The sequence below is a fragment of the Haliotis rubra genome, unplaced genomic scaffold (assembly GCF_003918875.1).
Source record: "Haliotis rubra isolate DU_JTF1 unplaced genomic scaffold, ASM391887v1 Scf118, whole genome shotgun sequence".
Lineage (NCBI taxonomy): Eukaryota > Metazoa > Mollusca > Gastropoda > Lepetellida > Haliotidae > Haliotis > Haliotis rubra.
The window spans coordinates 964,070-982,320 of record NW_025765092.1 but is presented as its reverse complement, the minus strand read 5'-3'; the positions used below and the strand labels follow the sequence as shown (position 1 = coordinate 982,320).

Below are 18,251 nucleotides of genomic sequence, written 5' to 3'. Positions count from 1 at the left end.
TGGATTCGAAGACACCGCCCCTGATTTTGTTAACTGGTGCTTATTATGCCCATCACTGGATTGTACAGACTGAGTTTGTAAGACACTCATAGCAGGCATATTGCTGAGAACTGGCATGAAATAACATTCAAAGAATATCTGTCCCAAAAGTTTCGCTTTCAGATTCCACGTCCACACAGAATGAATGTGTAGACTTGTATAAATGATTACAGCATACCTTTTGCCTCTTGCACTGTCCGGGGCCGGGCGGTGGGGTAGCCTAGTGGTTAAAGCGTTCGCTCGTCACGCCGAAGGCCCAAGTTCGATTCCCCACATTGGTACATTGTGGAGCCCATTTCTGGTGTCCCCTGCTGTGATATTGCAGGAATATTGCTAAAAGCGGCGTAAAAAAAAACCTCACTCACTCTTCCACTGACCAGTAACGGGTATTATTGTCTATGAGTGATTAAAACTAGAATAATCATGTGAGGTGAAATTGGGTTTAACGTCGTACTTGAGAATATTTCGCTCATATGACGACGTGCATGCGTGTGTATGTGTATGTGCGGCTGCTTGTACTAGCCCAGACTGAAGCTGGTTTTATAGTGCTAGCCCACTGAGATACCATGCCGCAGTGAAGCATGAATACCCCACTCAGACACATTATACTGACTCCCAGCCGACCTGTCCTTGTTGTACCCATTAATGCCGAACGCCAGGCAGGGACCAACAAGTACCATATTTAAACGTCTTTTGTTATGAAGCAGTCGGGGATCGAACCAGCGACCTTCCGCTCTCCGTGCGGACGCTCTAACCACTACACCAGGGAGGCGGTCTAGAATAATCATGAGGATCAGTAATGTTGTTAAGCTGGTAAAACAGTGGAATATGGTAGGGGAATATATTGTTGGTGACCTGAACACAAGCCTGTTGAATGTCATTTTGTTGGATATTATCCGGGCAAATTGATGATTTTCACCACGTTTAGATGATATTACTGAAGGTGAGACAAGGTAGGATTTGATACTCCAATCACGTCGCCCAGTTAAACTGTATCAGCTGACAATTAAAATGCGTCCTGTTTTGGTACGCATGGTGAATGTAAAACAATTCAGCCAATATCAATATTGTATGACTTGTCCAGTAAACAGCAGGAAGTATGATATTGTGATTCCAGTCAGTCATATCACCATAAGAATAACTGTCCCCGCCCCGATGTTTTATTGTATCTGATTACTGGAAATTATAAGTACGGTAGTTTCATAACAAATCGGTACCGTTATACCGTCGTACGCGGTTTGTTGTTTAATGCTGCACTCAGCAATATTCCAGCTATATGGCGGCGGTCTGTAAATAATCGAGTCTGGACCAGACAATCCAGTGATCAACAGCATGAGCATCGATCTACGCAATTGGGATACGATGACATGTGTCAACCAATTGCAAGTCAGCAAGCCTGACCACCCGATCCAGATAGTCGCTTACGAGAAGCATGGGTTACTGAAGACCAATTCTAACCGGGGTCGTACGTGGTTAGCAACTGAAGTTCATCAGCGTGTAACATGGCGATCAAGTAAGATTGGGAACATGTAAGCTTTAGTTCTGCTTGTTGTATATCCCCGCACTTAACAATATTCATTCTATATGACAACCGATTTGATCGAATCTGGACCCGACAAACCCACGCCTTCAGTGTAAGAAGACTGACAATCCACCAACTCACGGAGCCTAGCCAGCCGATCCACAGAGCGACCTCTTGCGACAAATACTGGTTGTGGTGACCAATTTTGACAGAGAATCGTCGAGTGAGTTTTTGTTAGGCGTGGCTAATTACATTAGGTTTCATGGTGAAACTTCTACTTTTATATATACGTTGGTTGTATACATACTGTGGGGGATTATTTAAAACACACCATGTAAATATATTGTATGTTGAGAAGTGTTTTGATTGTGACTTACAAGTCGCTAACGTTGTCTACATATTGCGAAAACACACACATGTCCTTCACAGTGCTCTGAGTGGTTTATGATGAAATTATGAATTTTAGAATCGCACGTGCTTGTTTTGCGCCAACAGTATAAAACACAGTCAGTTGAAAGCAGTATACTAGTTTAACAGCCAGAACGAGCCAAGGGAATGTCGCAGTTGGGGGATTCGAACAGAAATATTGCCAGACTGTACGACAGACCATTATCGGACTGATCGTGTCGGTCAGACTGGCCGGAAGACCGAGAGTGATGACCATCACCGCTGCATTCTCCACCTGTGCAACCGGATGTGATCACAAGTGACGTCATTATCATCAACAGCGCTGGGTCACCCCGTCAGCAGGACCTCTGACGACTGCGTGCTGTCAACATCCTGGCCCTTTCGGGGACCATTTCAAGGCATATCATTAACAGGTCAACACCGACTGAATCGTCTACGTTGACAGGGACGTGCTTGCAACGTTGCAACGTATCTGTGGGTTTTTGGCAACATCAACAATGTTTGTGATTTGTCACAATCAAAGTCACAGTCAAAAGTGACAAAACACTTTCCAAAATATGGACGTTTGGGTTAAGGGGAAAACGACCCCTAAGCACCAAGTGTATACTTTCTTCTGAATATCAGTTTATGATCTCTCTGTTAACGTGTATAAATATCCGATCGTACTAACAGATATGCCCATATATGGTTGATAGTTAGATGCCTATCGTTGTTGCCCAAAATAACGTATCTGCATGAGATATAGATTTAGATGCGAAATTGATCGAGGAAATGTTAAATAGATAATGCCATTTTAATCTCAACTAGAATATTTTAATAAAGAATTGAACATTCGTGAGTTGAAATCTCTAAGTCTTACCATAAATGTCCATGCAACATATGTGAATATAGGAACATTATTCGTGATGAATTAATATTTTGAAAATAAGGCAATGTTTCGACTCAGTCATCTCGGCATTATGAATACCTGTAAGTCAAGTGGTTCAACAAAGAGAGGGGTATCCTTTACCCTAAGCAAGGGTCTTCAATATTCGTAAAGGATTCGGCATATGATCTTGAATAAGTGAGTGAATTTAGATTTACGCCTCTTTAAGCAATATTCCAGCAATATCACGGCGGGGGACAACAAAATGTGGGGAATCGAACCCGGGTCTTCGGCGTGACGAGCGAACGCTTTAACCACTAGGCTACCCCCATCGCCCCTACAGGATCTTCACTGTCATTTTGCTGTCAAGTTGTCCAAAGATGACAAATTATGTTTTTCTTTCATAAATTTGACATAAAACAACAATCGAGTGTAAAACACTCAGGGAAGATTGAGTCGGGAGAGGTTAGTAACAGGGGATGAAACCTCAAACAGATGCTCATCCTCATCCAGACATATACCAATATTGGTGATGAATGTTAGCACCAAGTAGTTGGAAAGACCTTAAATATTCATGTACAAGCAGTGGTTGGCCCCCAAAGGTCCCTGATTACAAGTTCATGGGGGTCCGTTATCTGGGATCTCTGAACGTATGTGGTACACAATCTAGGAATTATCAAACATAACCAAACTCATGCATTTTGCTACATCAGCAAAATCTCTATAGGCCTCTCACAATTACATTTGATACACCACACAACTGGATTTCGTGATGGTCGCGAAATGTTTTTTATGTCTCGTTTTTCTGTTTTGTCGCTGCTGTTTTATACCAATCGCACGGGACGTCTTGACAGCGTCCACAAAAAATGGCAGCTTACTTTCAAGTGCTGTCCTCAGAAGACGCAATCAGCTCGGGAATTTCGTCTGTTTATATAATTATGTCTATATAATTGTATTGTTTAGTGTGCAGGGGTCATTGAAGTGCAATTACACGTTGAGACGCCCGTTTGTTGGGTGTTCTAACGTCTACTGCATGAATGTGATAAAATACAGGTCGCAAATATTGGAGGGGTTAGTCGGTGCAGTCGTGATTGTTGAGCTGGCGTGGATGTGGTGTCAACGTGCGTTGGTTTGCACGTGTGTGTGCGTGCGTGACGACGTGTGTTTATGTGAACGTGAGATCGATGATGGCAAGGTGGGTAAGAACATGGCTAGAAGAAAGTAAGTAAATAAAACAAGCAGTTATTCAGGTTTAACAACACAAGGATAGAAAGAAAAACGTAGAAAGGGAGATATTGAGAAAGTAATGTCAAGCGCAATTTTCCTTGACAAAATTTCGTAGTGATTTTAGGTTAGAATTTGGTATAAGAAGTGGTTTGAAGGATTGGGTGGTTTGCCTTTGTGATTTGACTGATCGACACTGACGGCGTGGATCGGCGCTCATTGTATCACTCACTGGATTGTTTGATTCAGACTATATTGTTTACATGAGGAACTTATTCTGGGTGAGTGAGTGACTTTTACGCCACACTCAGCAATATTCCAGCTACTTGGACACCTGGAACAGAACAACGTTGGCTGGTTGGTTACTTGGTTGGTTGGTTGTTTAACGCCACACTCTGCAATATTCCAGCTAAATGGCGGCGGTCTGTAAATAACCGAGTCTGGACCGGACAGTCCAGTGATCAACAGCATGAGCATCGATCTACGCAACTGGGATACGATGACATGTGTCAAACAAGTTAGCGAGCCTGACCACCCGATCCAGTCAGTCGCTTCTCACGACAAACATGGGTTACTGAAGATCAATGCTTACCAGACCTTCACGGGTCGGAACTTTTTCTGACTTCGGTTTTGTGAGGGTGTGTGTGTTTGGTTTCTTTCTTTTTTTTCTTTTTGGTTGTTGTTGTTTTAGTAATGTGCATTGGGCTTGTAAATACTTACTCGATAATCGCGATGATACCTAAATTTCTTTTATACAGACACGTGGTAATATTTGTTGCTGAAAACGGAATCGTCCGGATTAACGGGGTTTCACTGTAGTGTAATAATACAGACTGTCACGTGAAACAACGTTATCAGATTAATTTAAACGTGGATGTCTAATTCAATTGAAACACTGGACACATTGATACCATGAAACATATTTTATCATCTAATTTAAAGAAAATAGAAAATGCATTTCAAATCAGAAGTTCATATACGTGATATATTCAAAAGAAATTTTGCGGAGGTTATGGAAGAATAAACAAAATATTTCTTAACCAGCCTGTCACTCCGGGTCAGAGGAACCACGATATAATTCCAAAATATAATCAGTAAAAACGCTCTCTTTTTAACATTTCATCCGCATTTCGGTGCATAACAAGGTTATCGCACCATCAAGGCTTAGCGACCGTAGCAATTACATATCCTTGAATGAAATAAATCTATTTGAACCCAGAAAAATGCCACAGACAACAGACCTGGGTGCATTTAGTGGGGGAGCGAAAGGGTAGGTGTGGGAAGTTAATTAAATTCTCGGGGGTCAGGGATGCGGTGACCCTGTTCTTGTTAGGGGCGTTTTAAGTAAGGTCAGCGAGTGCGGCGAACCCCTTCCCTTGCCGTGACGCTCTTGTGAGTCAGTCAGTCAGAGAATTGGTGTACGAAGGCAATTTTGGCCCCGTCGCCATAACAAAGATATCAATTATTACTTCCGCAGATGAGATACGTCGATCGTATATCGAGCTTTGCCAAGCAGATACGATGTGCTGTCTGTCGTGATGACTCCTTTAACGAAAATAAATATGCATACAAAACAACCAGGTACTAGAGAATAGCGCTAGTGAAGCAGCTCTGTCGCCAAACACCGCACGGTTAATGATGCACTTGGCAGTGGGATAGTGAATGGATTTCACTTCAGTTACATTATATACAGTGAAACCCCGTTAATCTGGGCTATTTCTGGTGTGTGGCGATAAATTGTTAAAGACTGGAGATATCACAGTTGACTTAACATGAAATGACGTCATCACAACCGGGTCGATTCCCTTGCAATAAACAGGGATCGGAAAGGCTGAGATATCATTAACAAATCATTGAAACAATTAGTTTTACATTTGTTTGTTTGTTGTTTAACGCCGCACTCAGCAATATTCCAGCTGTATAACGCGGTCTGAAAATAATCGAGTCTGGACCATACAATCAGGTGATCACAGCATGAGCATCAAGCTACGCAATTGGGATACGATGACGCCTGTCAACCAATTCAGTGAGCCTGACTACCCGATCCCGTTAGTCGCCTCTTACGGCAAGCATGGGTTGCTGAAGACCAATTCTAACCCAGATAGCATGGGATGCTGAAGACCAATTCTAACCAAGATACCATGGGATGCTGGAGACCAATTCTCACCCAGATAGCATGGGATAGACCAATTCTAACCCAGATAGCATGGGATGCTGAAGACCAATTCTCACCCAGATAGCATGGGATGCTGAAGACCAATTCTAACCCAGATAGCATGGGATGCTGAAGACCAATTCTCACCCAGATAGCATGGGATGCTGAAGACCAATTCTCTCCCAGATAGCATGGGATGCTGGGTCCAGCTTTACTGAAGACCAATTTTAGGTAAATACAGAATGTAACTTACAGTATTCACCCTTTCCTGTCCATTATCGTGTTCGTCTCATCACAGTGCGGTAAGGTGGCCTGGTGGTTAGAGCGTTTGCTCATTCAGCCAAATGCCCCTGTTCAATTCCCCACGGCCAAATGCCCCTGTTCGATTCCCCAATTTTATATAATATGTGAATTCTATCGCTCGTGTCATTAGACGTGATATTGTATTTATTAGTTATATCGTAGTTATATATATAACTCACACTTGGTTAAGGATCACAAAAATTCACAACTTTACTTTAACGTAGATTTGTAATTTGAAATTGTATCCATTTAAAACTGGATAAATTTTAGTATGGTTAACCCTCTTAAAGCAAACAGCCACTTTAATCTAACCGTATGCACTTGATACATGAGAAACCATAAAAATGGTTTTCATGGCACCAATCAACCATTTTGCAAATCTTGGAACGAGTCATTGACCAGTACACAGCACCTGTCAATAGCAGGTGTCGGATCCACAAGATGTAATGACATACTGAAACCTGGGATCCATGCTTACCATAAGCTTAGATATTTAAACCAAATTAGACCCCACATCATAGTTTTCTGTTGAATCAATGATTTGATCCTTAGCAAAGTGTGAACAGTATATATATAAGCACTAATTTTGCTACAGCTCTGAACGTATATGCTACAAAGATTCACTTATTCCTGCATCAGCAAAATCTCATGAATGGTGTACAAGCGGAAGCAAATTTTCCCACTCACTCAACGAGATAAATATCTTATTGTGAAGACAGGACCTATATGACCTGTGTGTCAACTCTCCTTCCGCATTGTTTTTTTTTGGTTATTATGTTTTGATGTTGATTTGCTTTGTTGGTTTTGGGTTGTTGTTTCATATTGTTTTGAGTTTGTTTCTTCTTTGATTGTTTTGTTGGAGGTTTGGTTTTTTGGGTTTTTTTTGTTCAGTTTGTTTTTGTTTTGTTTTATGTTGTTGTTTTTTTGTTTCTTTCTTTATTTATTTTTATTCTTTATTTTTATTTGATAATTTTTATTTATTTTTATTATTTTATTTTTTTATATAATTGTTATTATTATTTATTTATTTGGGGGACGGGGGGGGGTGGGGTGTTCTGTTCTTTTCATTTTGTTTCATAAATTTCACTTCCGGGTGTCCTTATACATACAGCTTGCACATCGTGACAATAAAGTTCAATTCAACCTACTCTCAGTATACATTTCAAACTGTAATGCTGCAACACATAAGTATGGAAGTATTGTATTACTTCAGTCTACTATTATAAACTCTTACTACAAGCACGGACCGTGCACTACAGAGGATTCCTATACAGAATATACGTCACTGTACGTAAACTTGACGATGGTGGACATAGGTGATTATGCAAAATGTTTTGAGTACATAAAGAAACCAGTCATGGGTTCTGTCCTTAAGATAACCCCCCTAAACATCCCTATCCCCCCCCTCCAAAACTGAAGTTTTACTGGCCGGTGCTGAAAATAAAGTGGTCTAAGGGAAGTAACTCTTGCGTTTCCTGCGCGAACATGGCTATGCGTCATGTCATTCATAAAACTAAGTGTTTCCGTGGGGGCCGTGTCGTTGTTTTATTTCGGTTTTGAATGTTTCATTTAAACGATTTGTAGCCATGCCATTTCACATATATCTCAGTTATTCCTTTGGCTAATGCACTTATTATAACAGCTCGTGTAACTTTAAATAATTGAACAGCGGAGTGATACTGCCCATTCAGTTTTCATCCACTGCAATTTGTTTTACAAAATATTTTGAATTTGATTCCGAAAGATTTTTCTGTGTTAAACCTCATGTTTCTTGATCCGCACAATTACGACGCTAGCCGACCAATAGAGTCCCAACGCCTTCGCGTGTCCGCTGTTAAACGATTTTTTAAACAAAATATATGGGTTCTTGTACCAGCGCACTGGGATGAAATCTCCTGGAAAACAATTTAGGTTTAATGAATATGCACCACACGTGCGATCGCAAAATCTCGCGCAACTCACGGGAGCTGATTAAATGAAATATTAAAATTTATGAATTCCATTAGTTGCACGTGATTAACGAAGGTCGAGCCGACATTTCAAGTACATGCATGTTTTCAATGTCAATTGATCTGTCAGTTACAGATTCCGGGACAGAATAGGCCCCCAGCCTTTCGTTAGAGCCGACTAATGAGAACTCGGTTGTTAGAGAGTCATCTGGCTGATTGGGCATGGGATCTTGGTGGAAATGTAATGTGCTTCTGAAAAAACCCCATTGCCCTAAGGTTTTACAATCAAATATAAATTGTTCCATGCCCAGAAAATAAAAATTAATCGTAAAATATAAATTGTACAGCTCTTCCGGTCAGAGAAAAGACGTTTCGTTTGTTTGAATCGATGTCCAGAAGAAACTGGACCTCCAGTAGGTCTGTGCGGTGAAAAGATACGCTTAATGATTATATCAATGTGATTATTTAAATAATTTCTGGTTGATTGGTTTGTTGTTTAACGCCGCACTCAGCAATATTGTATCTTTATGTAGCCGGTTTGTAAATAGTCGAGCATGAACCAGACAACCCAGTGATCAACATCATGAGCATCGATCTACGCTATTGGGATACGATGACACGTGTCAACCAACATAACGAGCCTTAACATCCCGTTAGTCGCCTACCACTACAATCAAGGTTGCTGGAGACCAATTCCAGAATATCCAACTGAAATGTTCAAGAAACACCCAGTTCTTTCATATTGCTAAAAGACAATTTCATGGAACTTTATAGTGACGGCAGATGGGAGATTAACTTCAATATGATGAAAGAATGTGATGTTTTAAAAAACTTATTTTGGGTAGCATATACCCTGTCTCTCAAGAAACAAAACGAAATTGCCACTAACTTCCACGACAGCAAACGGTGAACACAGTCTTTTAACATGATCTCCCGGCAGAGGGTCAACCCTCATGATCGTTTGATCTATAAAATGCGATAAAACATACACAGGATTTCTTTACAATATAGTATAAATTTATTTCATAAAACTAATTAACATTCAGATTCCATATAAATACTGACACAACATGTATGTCACAAGGCCGGTGGCTAACAACGTCTACAGAAGTGCCTTTTCTGTCCATGGTCGGACCAATTGTAGGGATACACTATCAAGCACACATAATTATAACAAGCAATATTTTACACTTTTGTTTGCATGGGAAGAGTTCTGACATAAGAATTTTCTGGAAAAAATCTGACCTGGGGTAAAGGCAAAACACTGAGACAGGGAAACGGAGCACTCGGAAAAAGGCATCCTTACTAAAGTATCTGCCAAATATATAATACGTGGAATCTGTAGCCACTGACCGCGACACACACATACACACTCATGATGCCTGCTCTCCTGGAAGGTGGAACTAGTAGAAATCAGTCACAACATTTACGTTTTATGATGACAATCACTGCATACCATGTCTTGATATTTCTGAGGGACAAAATGTATAGCATGACATATAGAAAGAAAATATTCCATGAATCGTTGCTACATTAGAACTGGTATTTTGTTACATTTGGCCAAGAAGACCCAGGCCTCAGTGTAATGTTGTGAATGTAACTACATTAAGATCCATGCCTCATTTTCCAGCAAGAAGCAGACATCAAACTAATCCGACGGCTGTTTAGAACATTCAACATTGAACACATGGAACTGGAACCCGACTTGTCAATCCATTCTGACCTGTGTTGTTACTCCTGTTACATGTCTAGTTATACACCTGTCCATTTCATTACCAGGCTTTAGGGTTCATTTCAATACAAACCTTTCTGCTAAAGACATTACTGAAAAATGTAATTTTCTGATTAGGGCGAAGAAGGAGAGTGTGACAAGCATGGCCGATCATGTGACCAACTTTTCGCGCCTAAAGATGGGGGAAAGGAAGACTACTGGGGTGAGTGATTTTACGTCCACATTTTTGAAGGGAGCTTCAAAAGGGGGTTCAAGTGTTCCACTATAGTTCGCAAGAGAAGAGTGAGTGAGTGAGTTTGGTTTTAACGCCGCTTTTAGCAATATTCCAGCAATATCACGGCGGCGCAAGAAGAAGAAGACAAGCAATTAAGCATGAGTCAGGATAAGGAAAAATTTGTAAAATAGGAAACAACTTCAACTATTTTATTCAGATCAACACTTTTGAAGTAGGGTGAAGTACGCTTCTTTCCTTCAGCCTTTCAATTTTTTTCAGGGTAAAAACAAATCTGGTCATATTCCTTCTGTGAAGGTGGAGTTGGTTTATGATTTAGAATAAATTCTGTCAGCTGAGCGAAAACAACCTGGTGATGGATCTGCGACAAGAAAGATTACTGTAAACCTTGAAATTATTCCAGAGTGAATAATTACAAAAAATGTGAGTGGTCTTTGCCCACATTATTTAAACTTCGCAATAATGTTTAAAATGACAGTTAACATGACGGCATCACTTTGGATAGGGGAACTATTTTAGTTTCATACCCTAAACCAGTCAACATCGCTCATGAGCCTTGATTAATTTCTTATTGAATGACACCATGTGCTTACGCACACACAATACAAAGCTGATTTGGACAATGTGTCACTCATGACACACTTTAGACTAACACTTAGTCCCCGAATATATATAATTTTGACAGTCACAAATAAACCCATTTAAATTGAAAAGGAGCCCCAGTGAGTTGGGAAATTCCTGAACTGGGGGAAATCTAGACTTGCTTCATTTAGGGCTTTAGCATTGCAGGGAGGGCTAGGCAGTAGAGAAAATAATGTGGTTCAGGGACTGTGACACAGACTAGACCCAGCGTGGCGACAAGTCGGGCTGTACAACATTAAGGCTGTGTGTGAGCGTACCACACACTGCAACAACAAACTGTACATCAACTGTAGAATACTCAGAGCCAAGTCTAACTAAGCTGCTGAAAACATCAACAGATAATTACAATGACAAAATGGTTAGAACGGCAAACATGTCTTCAAATCCCTCTAATTAACAATAAGCTTAAAAATATCAGTTTCCATAATTGTTACATGAATGCTAACTCTACATGTTTGTATGAATAATGGCAGGACTGAATACATAGGATATCTGTTTAGTTGGATATCTCAATTTGGATGTCACAGTACATGATATATGGCTTCAGACAGTCAAATACTGCATTGTGAAGCCAAGCATTTAGAATCATAAAATAACTTAATTTACAGTCACATATCCTTTATGAAACTATAGCACTCAGAACCCACATAATGATCAGGGCCCTGTTCCACACAGCAATCGTGGGTCACTAATGACAGTTCCACATGTTCAAGCAGTTCGATAGTCTCAGCACTATGATCGCCAGGAAGGGATGACAGTTGCACAACCATGGACTCCACTTGTGATGTTCAAGGGATGGGCACTACGACTCTTACAAGTCTATCAAAGTATGGGAGTTACGATCACCTCCGCACTATCATCGCTTTGAGGAACGGGTGACAGTGGGCACTAACCATGGACTCCACTTAAAGAACTGATCTGGGCCCGCTTCACAAAGGGATCTGACCACTATGGCTCTTACAAGTCTATTAAAGTATGGGAGCAATGATCAACATAGAACTAAGAACCTTATGGAACTGGGCCCTGAACTTCCTGGCAAACAAGCAAACACAATGTTATGAAGAGGGTTTTCTCCTTTATTGTCCACAATTATGTTGTATTGTAACGCACATTGTAAAGGACAGCACCTTTCAGAACTCTGAATGCAGTGGGAACTATAATATATTAGTGAATGAAAATGCAGGAATTACTCTGGAAGATCTGTTCGAGGACACATATCTAACCATTTCAGGTAACGCTGATTCTAAATGAGATTTTGATCTGTTGGAATTCTATTGTCTTGCTAAATGCACTGTAAGAAATAAGACACATTAAAAGGGTGACTTGGATGTTGATATCTACAAATGATTGACAGTTCTCTATAACGTTGTCTTTATGAAGCGTCTCTTTTAAAAGACAGATTTCATGTATATGTCAGGTTTAATAATATTGTCGTAAGTATGGCTAAATAATGGCTGAAAAGGATGCCTTGCTCCATGTTTGACACTAAAAAAGACATGGCAGATCTGTACATGGGTTATTATGATATAAAATCTTATATACAACAGTGAATTGTACAGATGAGATGTAAATAACATGATGATAACATGTCAACAATATATTGCATTCTGTGTGATGTCGTCAATGGTAGCCATGAAATGAACCTAGTAATTCAAGACAGCATGTACACTTTAGAGCGAAGATTGCAAAAAGAAAATATAAAGAGATATGAAAATTCATAAACCCTGATTCATTTTCATCCGTCACATCAAGAAAAAATGCAAACAGTGGTACTACTTTTTTGTCATGCTTCACATAACCACTATTATGTAGACACCTGCTTATTGACCTGATTTCTGGTATCAAGAATATGACCCTATCGAACCCAGCAAAATACAAAAATAGTCCGTCATATCAGCTGCCTGGGCATCGCCATGGATACTGGTGTCCGCCTCTTGTGTTAATGTCCCAGCAGCAGCGGCTGCTGCCATCACTGCTGTCACAGACGATGAGGTTATGACTGTAGTATTTGATACTTGTCAACAGATGAGAGTCTGATCAGCCGTGAGTGGTGTCATCCTCCACGAAATCCTGTGCTTCTTCCCGACTGACACACTCGATGTGACTCACCTGCAACAGAGTGATTATTAGTACAATCCAGTTGATGAAATGATCATCAGTATTTAGCAAGATAAGTGTCATCAAGAATGTATCACCAACTATGAAAACTAAACAGAAACTGATCGATTGAAGGTTATTATCAGAGTGTGTCAATGTTGTTTTGTGCCACCTTGAAAGCTTTTTAGTTATATTTAACTCCGCCGGACTCAGCAATAGTCCAGCTATATGGGGGGCGGTCTGTGAATAATCAAGTCTGGACCAGACAATCTAGTGATCAACAGCATGAGCATCGATCTACTCAACTGGAATACAATGACATGCATCAAGCAAGTCAGCGAGCCTGACTATCCGATTCCGCTGGTCGCCAGACCAAAGATGTCAATCCAGGTGTATCTATGTTCGGAAACCAGGCTCCATACATCCAAGACATGCACCAGGTTTGGACCCGGCCTCCAGTCAGTTAGTTGGAGGCTAGTAAAAATACAGAGGGACAAGTGGCTTTTCTACCAAACTTATTTCCAAAAACCACTGGTCAAAATTAGCTCAAGGCTTCAACAGGTAGGAAAAGGTTGAACCTCAAACATAGATTAGATCTCAATGATGACAGAAAGAATGTCAAGGATTACCTTATTCCTGAATTTGACACCATAAAACTTGTCCGAGTGTTCGAGAAGCTCCGGTCGGAATGTGGTGGTGATGAACTGAGCATCCTGAGACAGCTCATGGATCATGTCTGTAAGAAGAACAGTAATCTGAATGTTGACCTTTGGGTTGTATACTCCCCAAGGAGCTGAGAAAGAAAATGAGTGAGTGCGTGAGTTTTAGATTTATGCCACCTTTAGCAATATTCCAGCAATATCACAGCAGAGGGACACCAGAAATGGGCTTCACACATTGTACCCATGTGGGGAACCTAACCTAAGTCTTCCACATGACGAGCGAACGCTTTAACCACTAGGCTACCCCACCGCTCCTAGAATGAAAATGAAGGTCACACTGATCCGCACTGATACAGTAAATGTCCTAACTCTCAAACTTCATTGTTAAACATTACTACATTGAACAGTTTGCCATCTAATAACATAGTTAGGAAAATGCTCCTTTTATCATGATCACAGCATCCAAAGAGAGTTAATGTTCCTTCAGCATGAAGAATGTCTGTTGACGTACCAGCTACAGCCTTTCTGTGAGATGAGTCCAGGGCCTGGTCAATCTCATCAAACAAGTAGAAGGGGGCAGGGTCACACTTCTGGATGGCGAAGATCAAGGTCAAGGCCACGAGTGACTTCTGACCTCCAGAGAGCTGCTGCATGTCTCTCATCTCAGCTCGATTTCCGGTGAACGACACCTGAAAAGAGGAAGGACCAATAAGATATCAGAAGTGGAGGCAGTGAGGTGAGGTGAAATTGGGTTTAACGTCATGCTTGAGAAGATTTCGCTCATATGACGATGTGCATGCGTGTGTATGTGTATGTGCGGCTGCTTGTACTAGCCCAGATTTAAGCTGGTTTTATAGTGCTAGCCCACTGAGATACCATGCCGCAGTGAAGCATGAATACCCCACTCAGACACATTATACTGACTCCGAGCCAACCAGTCCTTGTTGTACCCATTAATGCCAAGAGCCAGGCAGGGACCAACAAGTACCATATTTTAACATCTTTTGGTTTGACGCGGTTGGGGATCGAACCAGCAACCTTCCGCTCTCCGGGCGGATGCTCTAACCACTACACCACGGAGGCGGTCAGAAGTGGAGGCAGAGCAACAAGGAGCTAAGAGAGAAGACTACAATTAGGAACATGGCCAGACACAGCAAGTATGATCCAAGTTGTTCAAAGCTTACTTTGTATGGCTTAACATCTCAATATTGTAACACATCTTAGACAACAGCTACTGACATACCCTGATTCCAACTCCAGTGAACTGTTCTACAAGCGGCACATCCTGTTGTGATTGTCCCTGTGAGTCGTCGGCACCCTGGACAGACAAACAATGTTACAACAGTCAGCCAACAGATGGGAAGTGCCATCAGCCTTCAGTGATGGCCTCCTTTCAATGGCAAAAACATAAAACAAATGTCAATGTTTCAGTTTATCTAGTCTTGTACATGAATACTAATAGTGCATTTTAGTTTGATGTTTGAGGAAAGCACAAAACCATCCATTTAAATGAAGACATTTACCAGTTAGTTGAAATGTACAAACAATGACGGTGAATTTGGGATTCAAACTCATCACAGCATTCTTGTGCACCTAAGGGAGGTAACTCTGCAAAGCAACTTTTGGCAACATGGGCAAATTTAAACAATTTTGGCAACTCCTTTACTATCTATTAATAGTGGATCCAATATTATCTACAAAATGCTGGCGACCGATTTCCACACTTCATGTTGAACAAACTGATAGTGGACTGAATTACACCACCTCTGGAATTTTAAAGGTAGTCTTGACAGCACACCAACAGCATGGAAATGATAGTGCTAAGTTTGAGAGAGAGTCAGTTTGGACGATCACTACGTACATCTGTTTCACTGTCCCCCTTCTTCATGACTAGAACAGCATGCCCCTGTGGAGCCAGCTTCTTGAAGATCTCTGTGAAGTACTTGGACACCTGAAAGAGAACAAGGTTGGTTGGTTGGTTTGTTGTTTAATGCCACACTCAGCAATATTCTTGCTATAGGGTGGCAGTCTGTAAATAATCAAGTCTGGACCAGACAATCCAGTGATCAACAGCATGAGCACTGAAATACACAAATAGGATGTGATGACATGTGTCAACCAAGTCAGCGAACCTTAGCACCTAATCCCGTTAGTCACCTCTTGCAACAAGCATGGATGCTGAAGACCAATTATAACCCAGATCTTCATGGGTAAACAGAACAAGGGCATTTCCTGGTTAGTGAATACAGTTAGCTTAGAATTTCACAACAGATCACTCATTTGCTAAAAACATCAGCAGATTTCAAGATCATTCTAGAAATATATTTGGCTCCACTAAAAAGCATACACACTGTCTGACTTTAAAGCTCTCTCACAAAGAAAAACTACCAAATCAACTAAATATTCCATGATGGTATTCTAATCTTAAATAAGTCACATATCAGAACTAGCTCCCAACTCTGATATCATGAATTAGTAGTCACTATCTGATGTTCACTCATTCATGTTGACTTACTCCAATATCTAGCAATTTATTATTCACCACATTTCTGTAAATCAGAGAACAAATGTCATCAATGTTTTGAACACATTTCCAAGATAGCACTACCAAGACATTACAAAACCACTGTGGACGACAACTAACTACAAATATAAATCTTTATGAAAACTCAAATCTAAGAGTTGTGTAAGTAAATCGGTACTGGTACTTAAACCCATGTCTAGGCATTAATTGTTTGACACACACCATGCAGGCTTTCACCTTGGAGATCTTCTTTTCTGACAATTCAATGGCTGCTGTTGGCTAAAGCTCTATACGTCTCTGGGGTCATTTGAACTACACTAGCCTTGTAGACTGTTTCAAACTATTTAGCTAAACCTGTAGAGGTTTCCAATTCTTTGAAGAGAATCGTCCTTGGGGTACATATATGCATTTTCTGCGGCTGAAAATATCATGTGACAGTTGTATCAATGTTTTAATAAAAATATTGTACAATAAATAAAATCTTTTTTATTTATTATACGGCCCCCACCTCGTGGAGTTACCTCCCTGCTACGCATGCGTAGCCAACCAGGTAAGCACCTAGGCCCGTATCATCATTCTTTCTGCTGAATAAATCAGTGAACAGAATTGTGGGGAGGTGGGTGGCCCTACCCCAAGGACGATTCTTTTCAAAGAATTGGAAACCTCTACAGGTTTAGCTAATTCTTTTTCATAGAGACCGTCCTTGAGGTACATATATGCATTAACTCAGACTCACAAAGACCGGAGGCTAGGGAGGAGGGAATTCTGTCAGAGTACAAATAAATAGCGATCGTTAGGAAGAATGTAATAGACACCACAACACTCACCTGTCACGTGTCCCGAAGCTTCTGCGAGAGGCATGATGGAAGGGTAACCGACAGGGAGGAAAGTACTAAGATCCGACCTCATAGGTTAAGCAAAGCAATTCGCACACAGTGTGAAAGTAAAGAAACCCGCCCACATCGTGAATCTATTAGAGAGCACCGTAAGGGGGAAACCTAACTTACAACCGACCATAATCTCCTGAGAGAATCGAAAGGAGTTAAATATGATAACAGCGGATATATCAATGATACACAATTGAAAGCAGCGTCAACTGTCCAGATAACCAAGACTCACTCGGTCAGGGTGGCAGGACACTGTCCACTGGAGAGAACAGATCGGCCAAAACACGCACGATCACGTGAATGTGTATCGAGCTGATAGTGCCTGATAAAAGTGCTAGGCCTGCTCCAAATAGCAGCAGAGCATATCTCTTCAATGGGCAGTGCCAATGCAAAAGCCTTTGACGTGGCCACTGCCCTGACCGAGTGAGCCTTCAACCCCTCAGGGGGAGGGCAAACGGTGGAACTAACCGCCCTTGCTTAGCACTTGGGGCTGCACCTGAGGAAGCCGAGGAAGCCGAGGGTGACCGAAGTGAACACGCACTCGTCAAACACCAGCACAAAGAACAGAGAATCATCCCCCAGCTGGTACCTCTTAACGAGTTCGGGTAAATCGAACCGGAGGCGTGACCCAACCAGGAGGGGATCCATCACGTCCTGCATCAGGGAAGGCAAGATACGGAGCAGTGTCTGCGAGGGTTGCCTTGGGGCAAACGCCTTGCCCGGCAGGCGGAACTCAGTTGAGCGACATGTCGGCACTGCGGCTTGTCGTATATACTTGGCAATACGTTGCCTAACCTCCCGGAGAGCCGACGAGAAACAGAAAGTACCCTCCGACTCCTCAACCTCCCCAACATCCATAGACTCGGCACCCGAGCCTGAGTCAGAATTCGGGTCTCCTCGTTAAGAGGAGCCGAACCCCCACCCGGTGGGAGGCCGAGCCACAGACGCCGCGGAAAGGGAAGAGCCGAAAGGACTCCCCTCTCCGGCAGCCGACACAACACTCGAACCCC

At 41.5% G+C, this 18,251-nt stretch overlaps 1 protein-coding gene across 1 annotated transcript in view; it reads right to left on the bottom strand.

Moving 5' to 3' along the window:
* Nucleotides 1-11,013: 11,013 nt before the first annotated feature.
* The window catches only part of LOC124259120 (structural maintenance of chromosomes protein 3-like), a 54,020-nt gene continuing 46,782 nt past the window's right edge, over nucleotides 11,014-18,251 (bottom strand). Inside the window, exons 29-33 of the mRNA XM_046693216.1 lie at nucleotides 15,692-15,781; nucleotides 15,074-15,148; nucleotides 14,342-14,519; nucleotides 13,798-13,904; nucleotides 11,014-13,180 (exon numbers count right to left, since the gene is read on the bottom strand). Coding sequence (XP_046549172.1) covers nucleotides 13,109-13,180; nucleotides 13,798-13,904; nucleotides 14,342-14,519; nucleotides 15,074-15,148; nucleotides 15,692-15,781 — 522 coding nt within the window. The 3' untranslated portion in view covers nucleotides 11,014-13,108. The remainder of the gene's footprint in view (nucleotides 13,181-13,797; nucleotides 13,905-14,341; nucleotides 14,520-15,073; nucleotides 15,149-15,691; nucleotides 15,782-18,251) is intronic.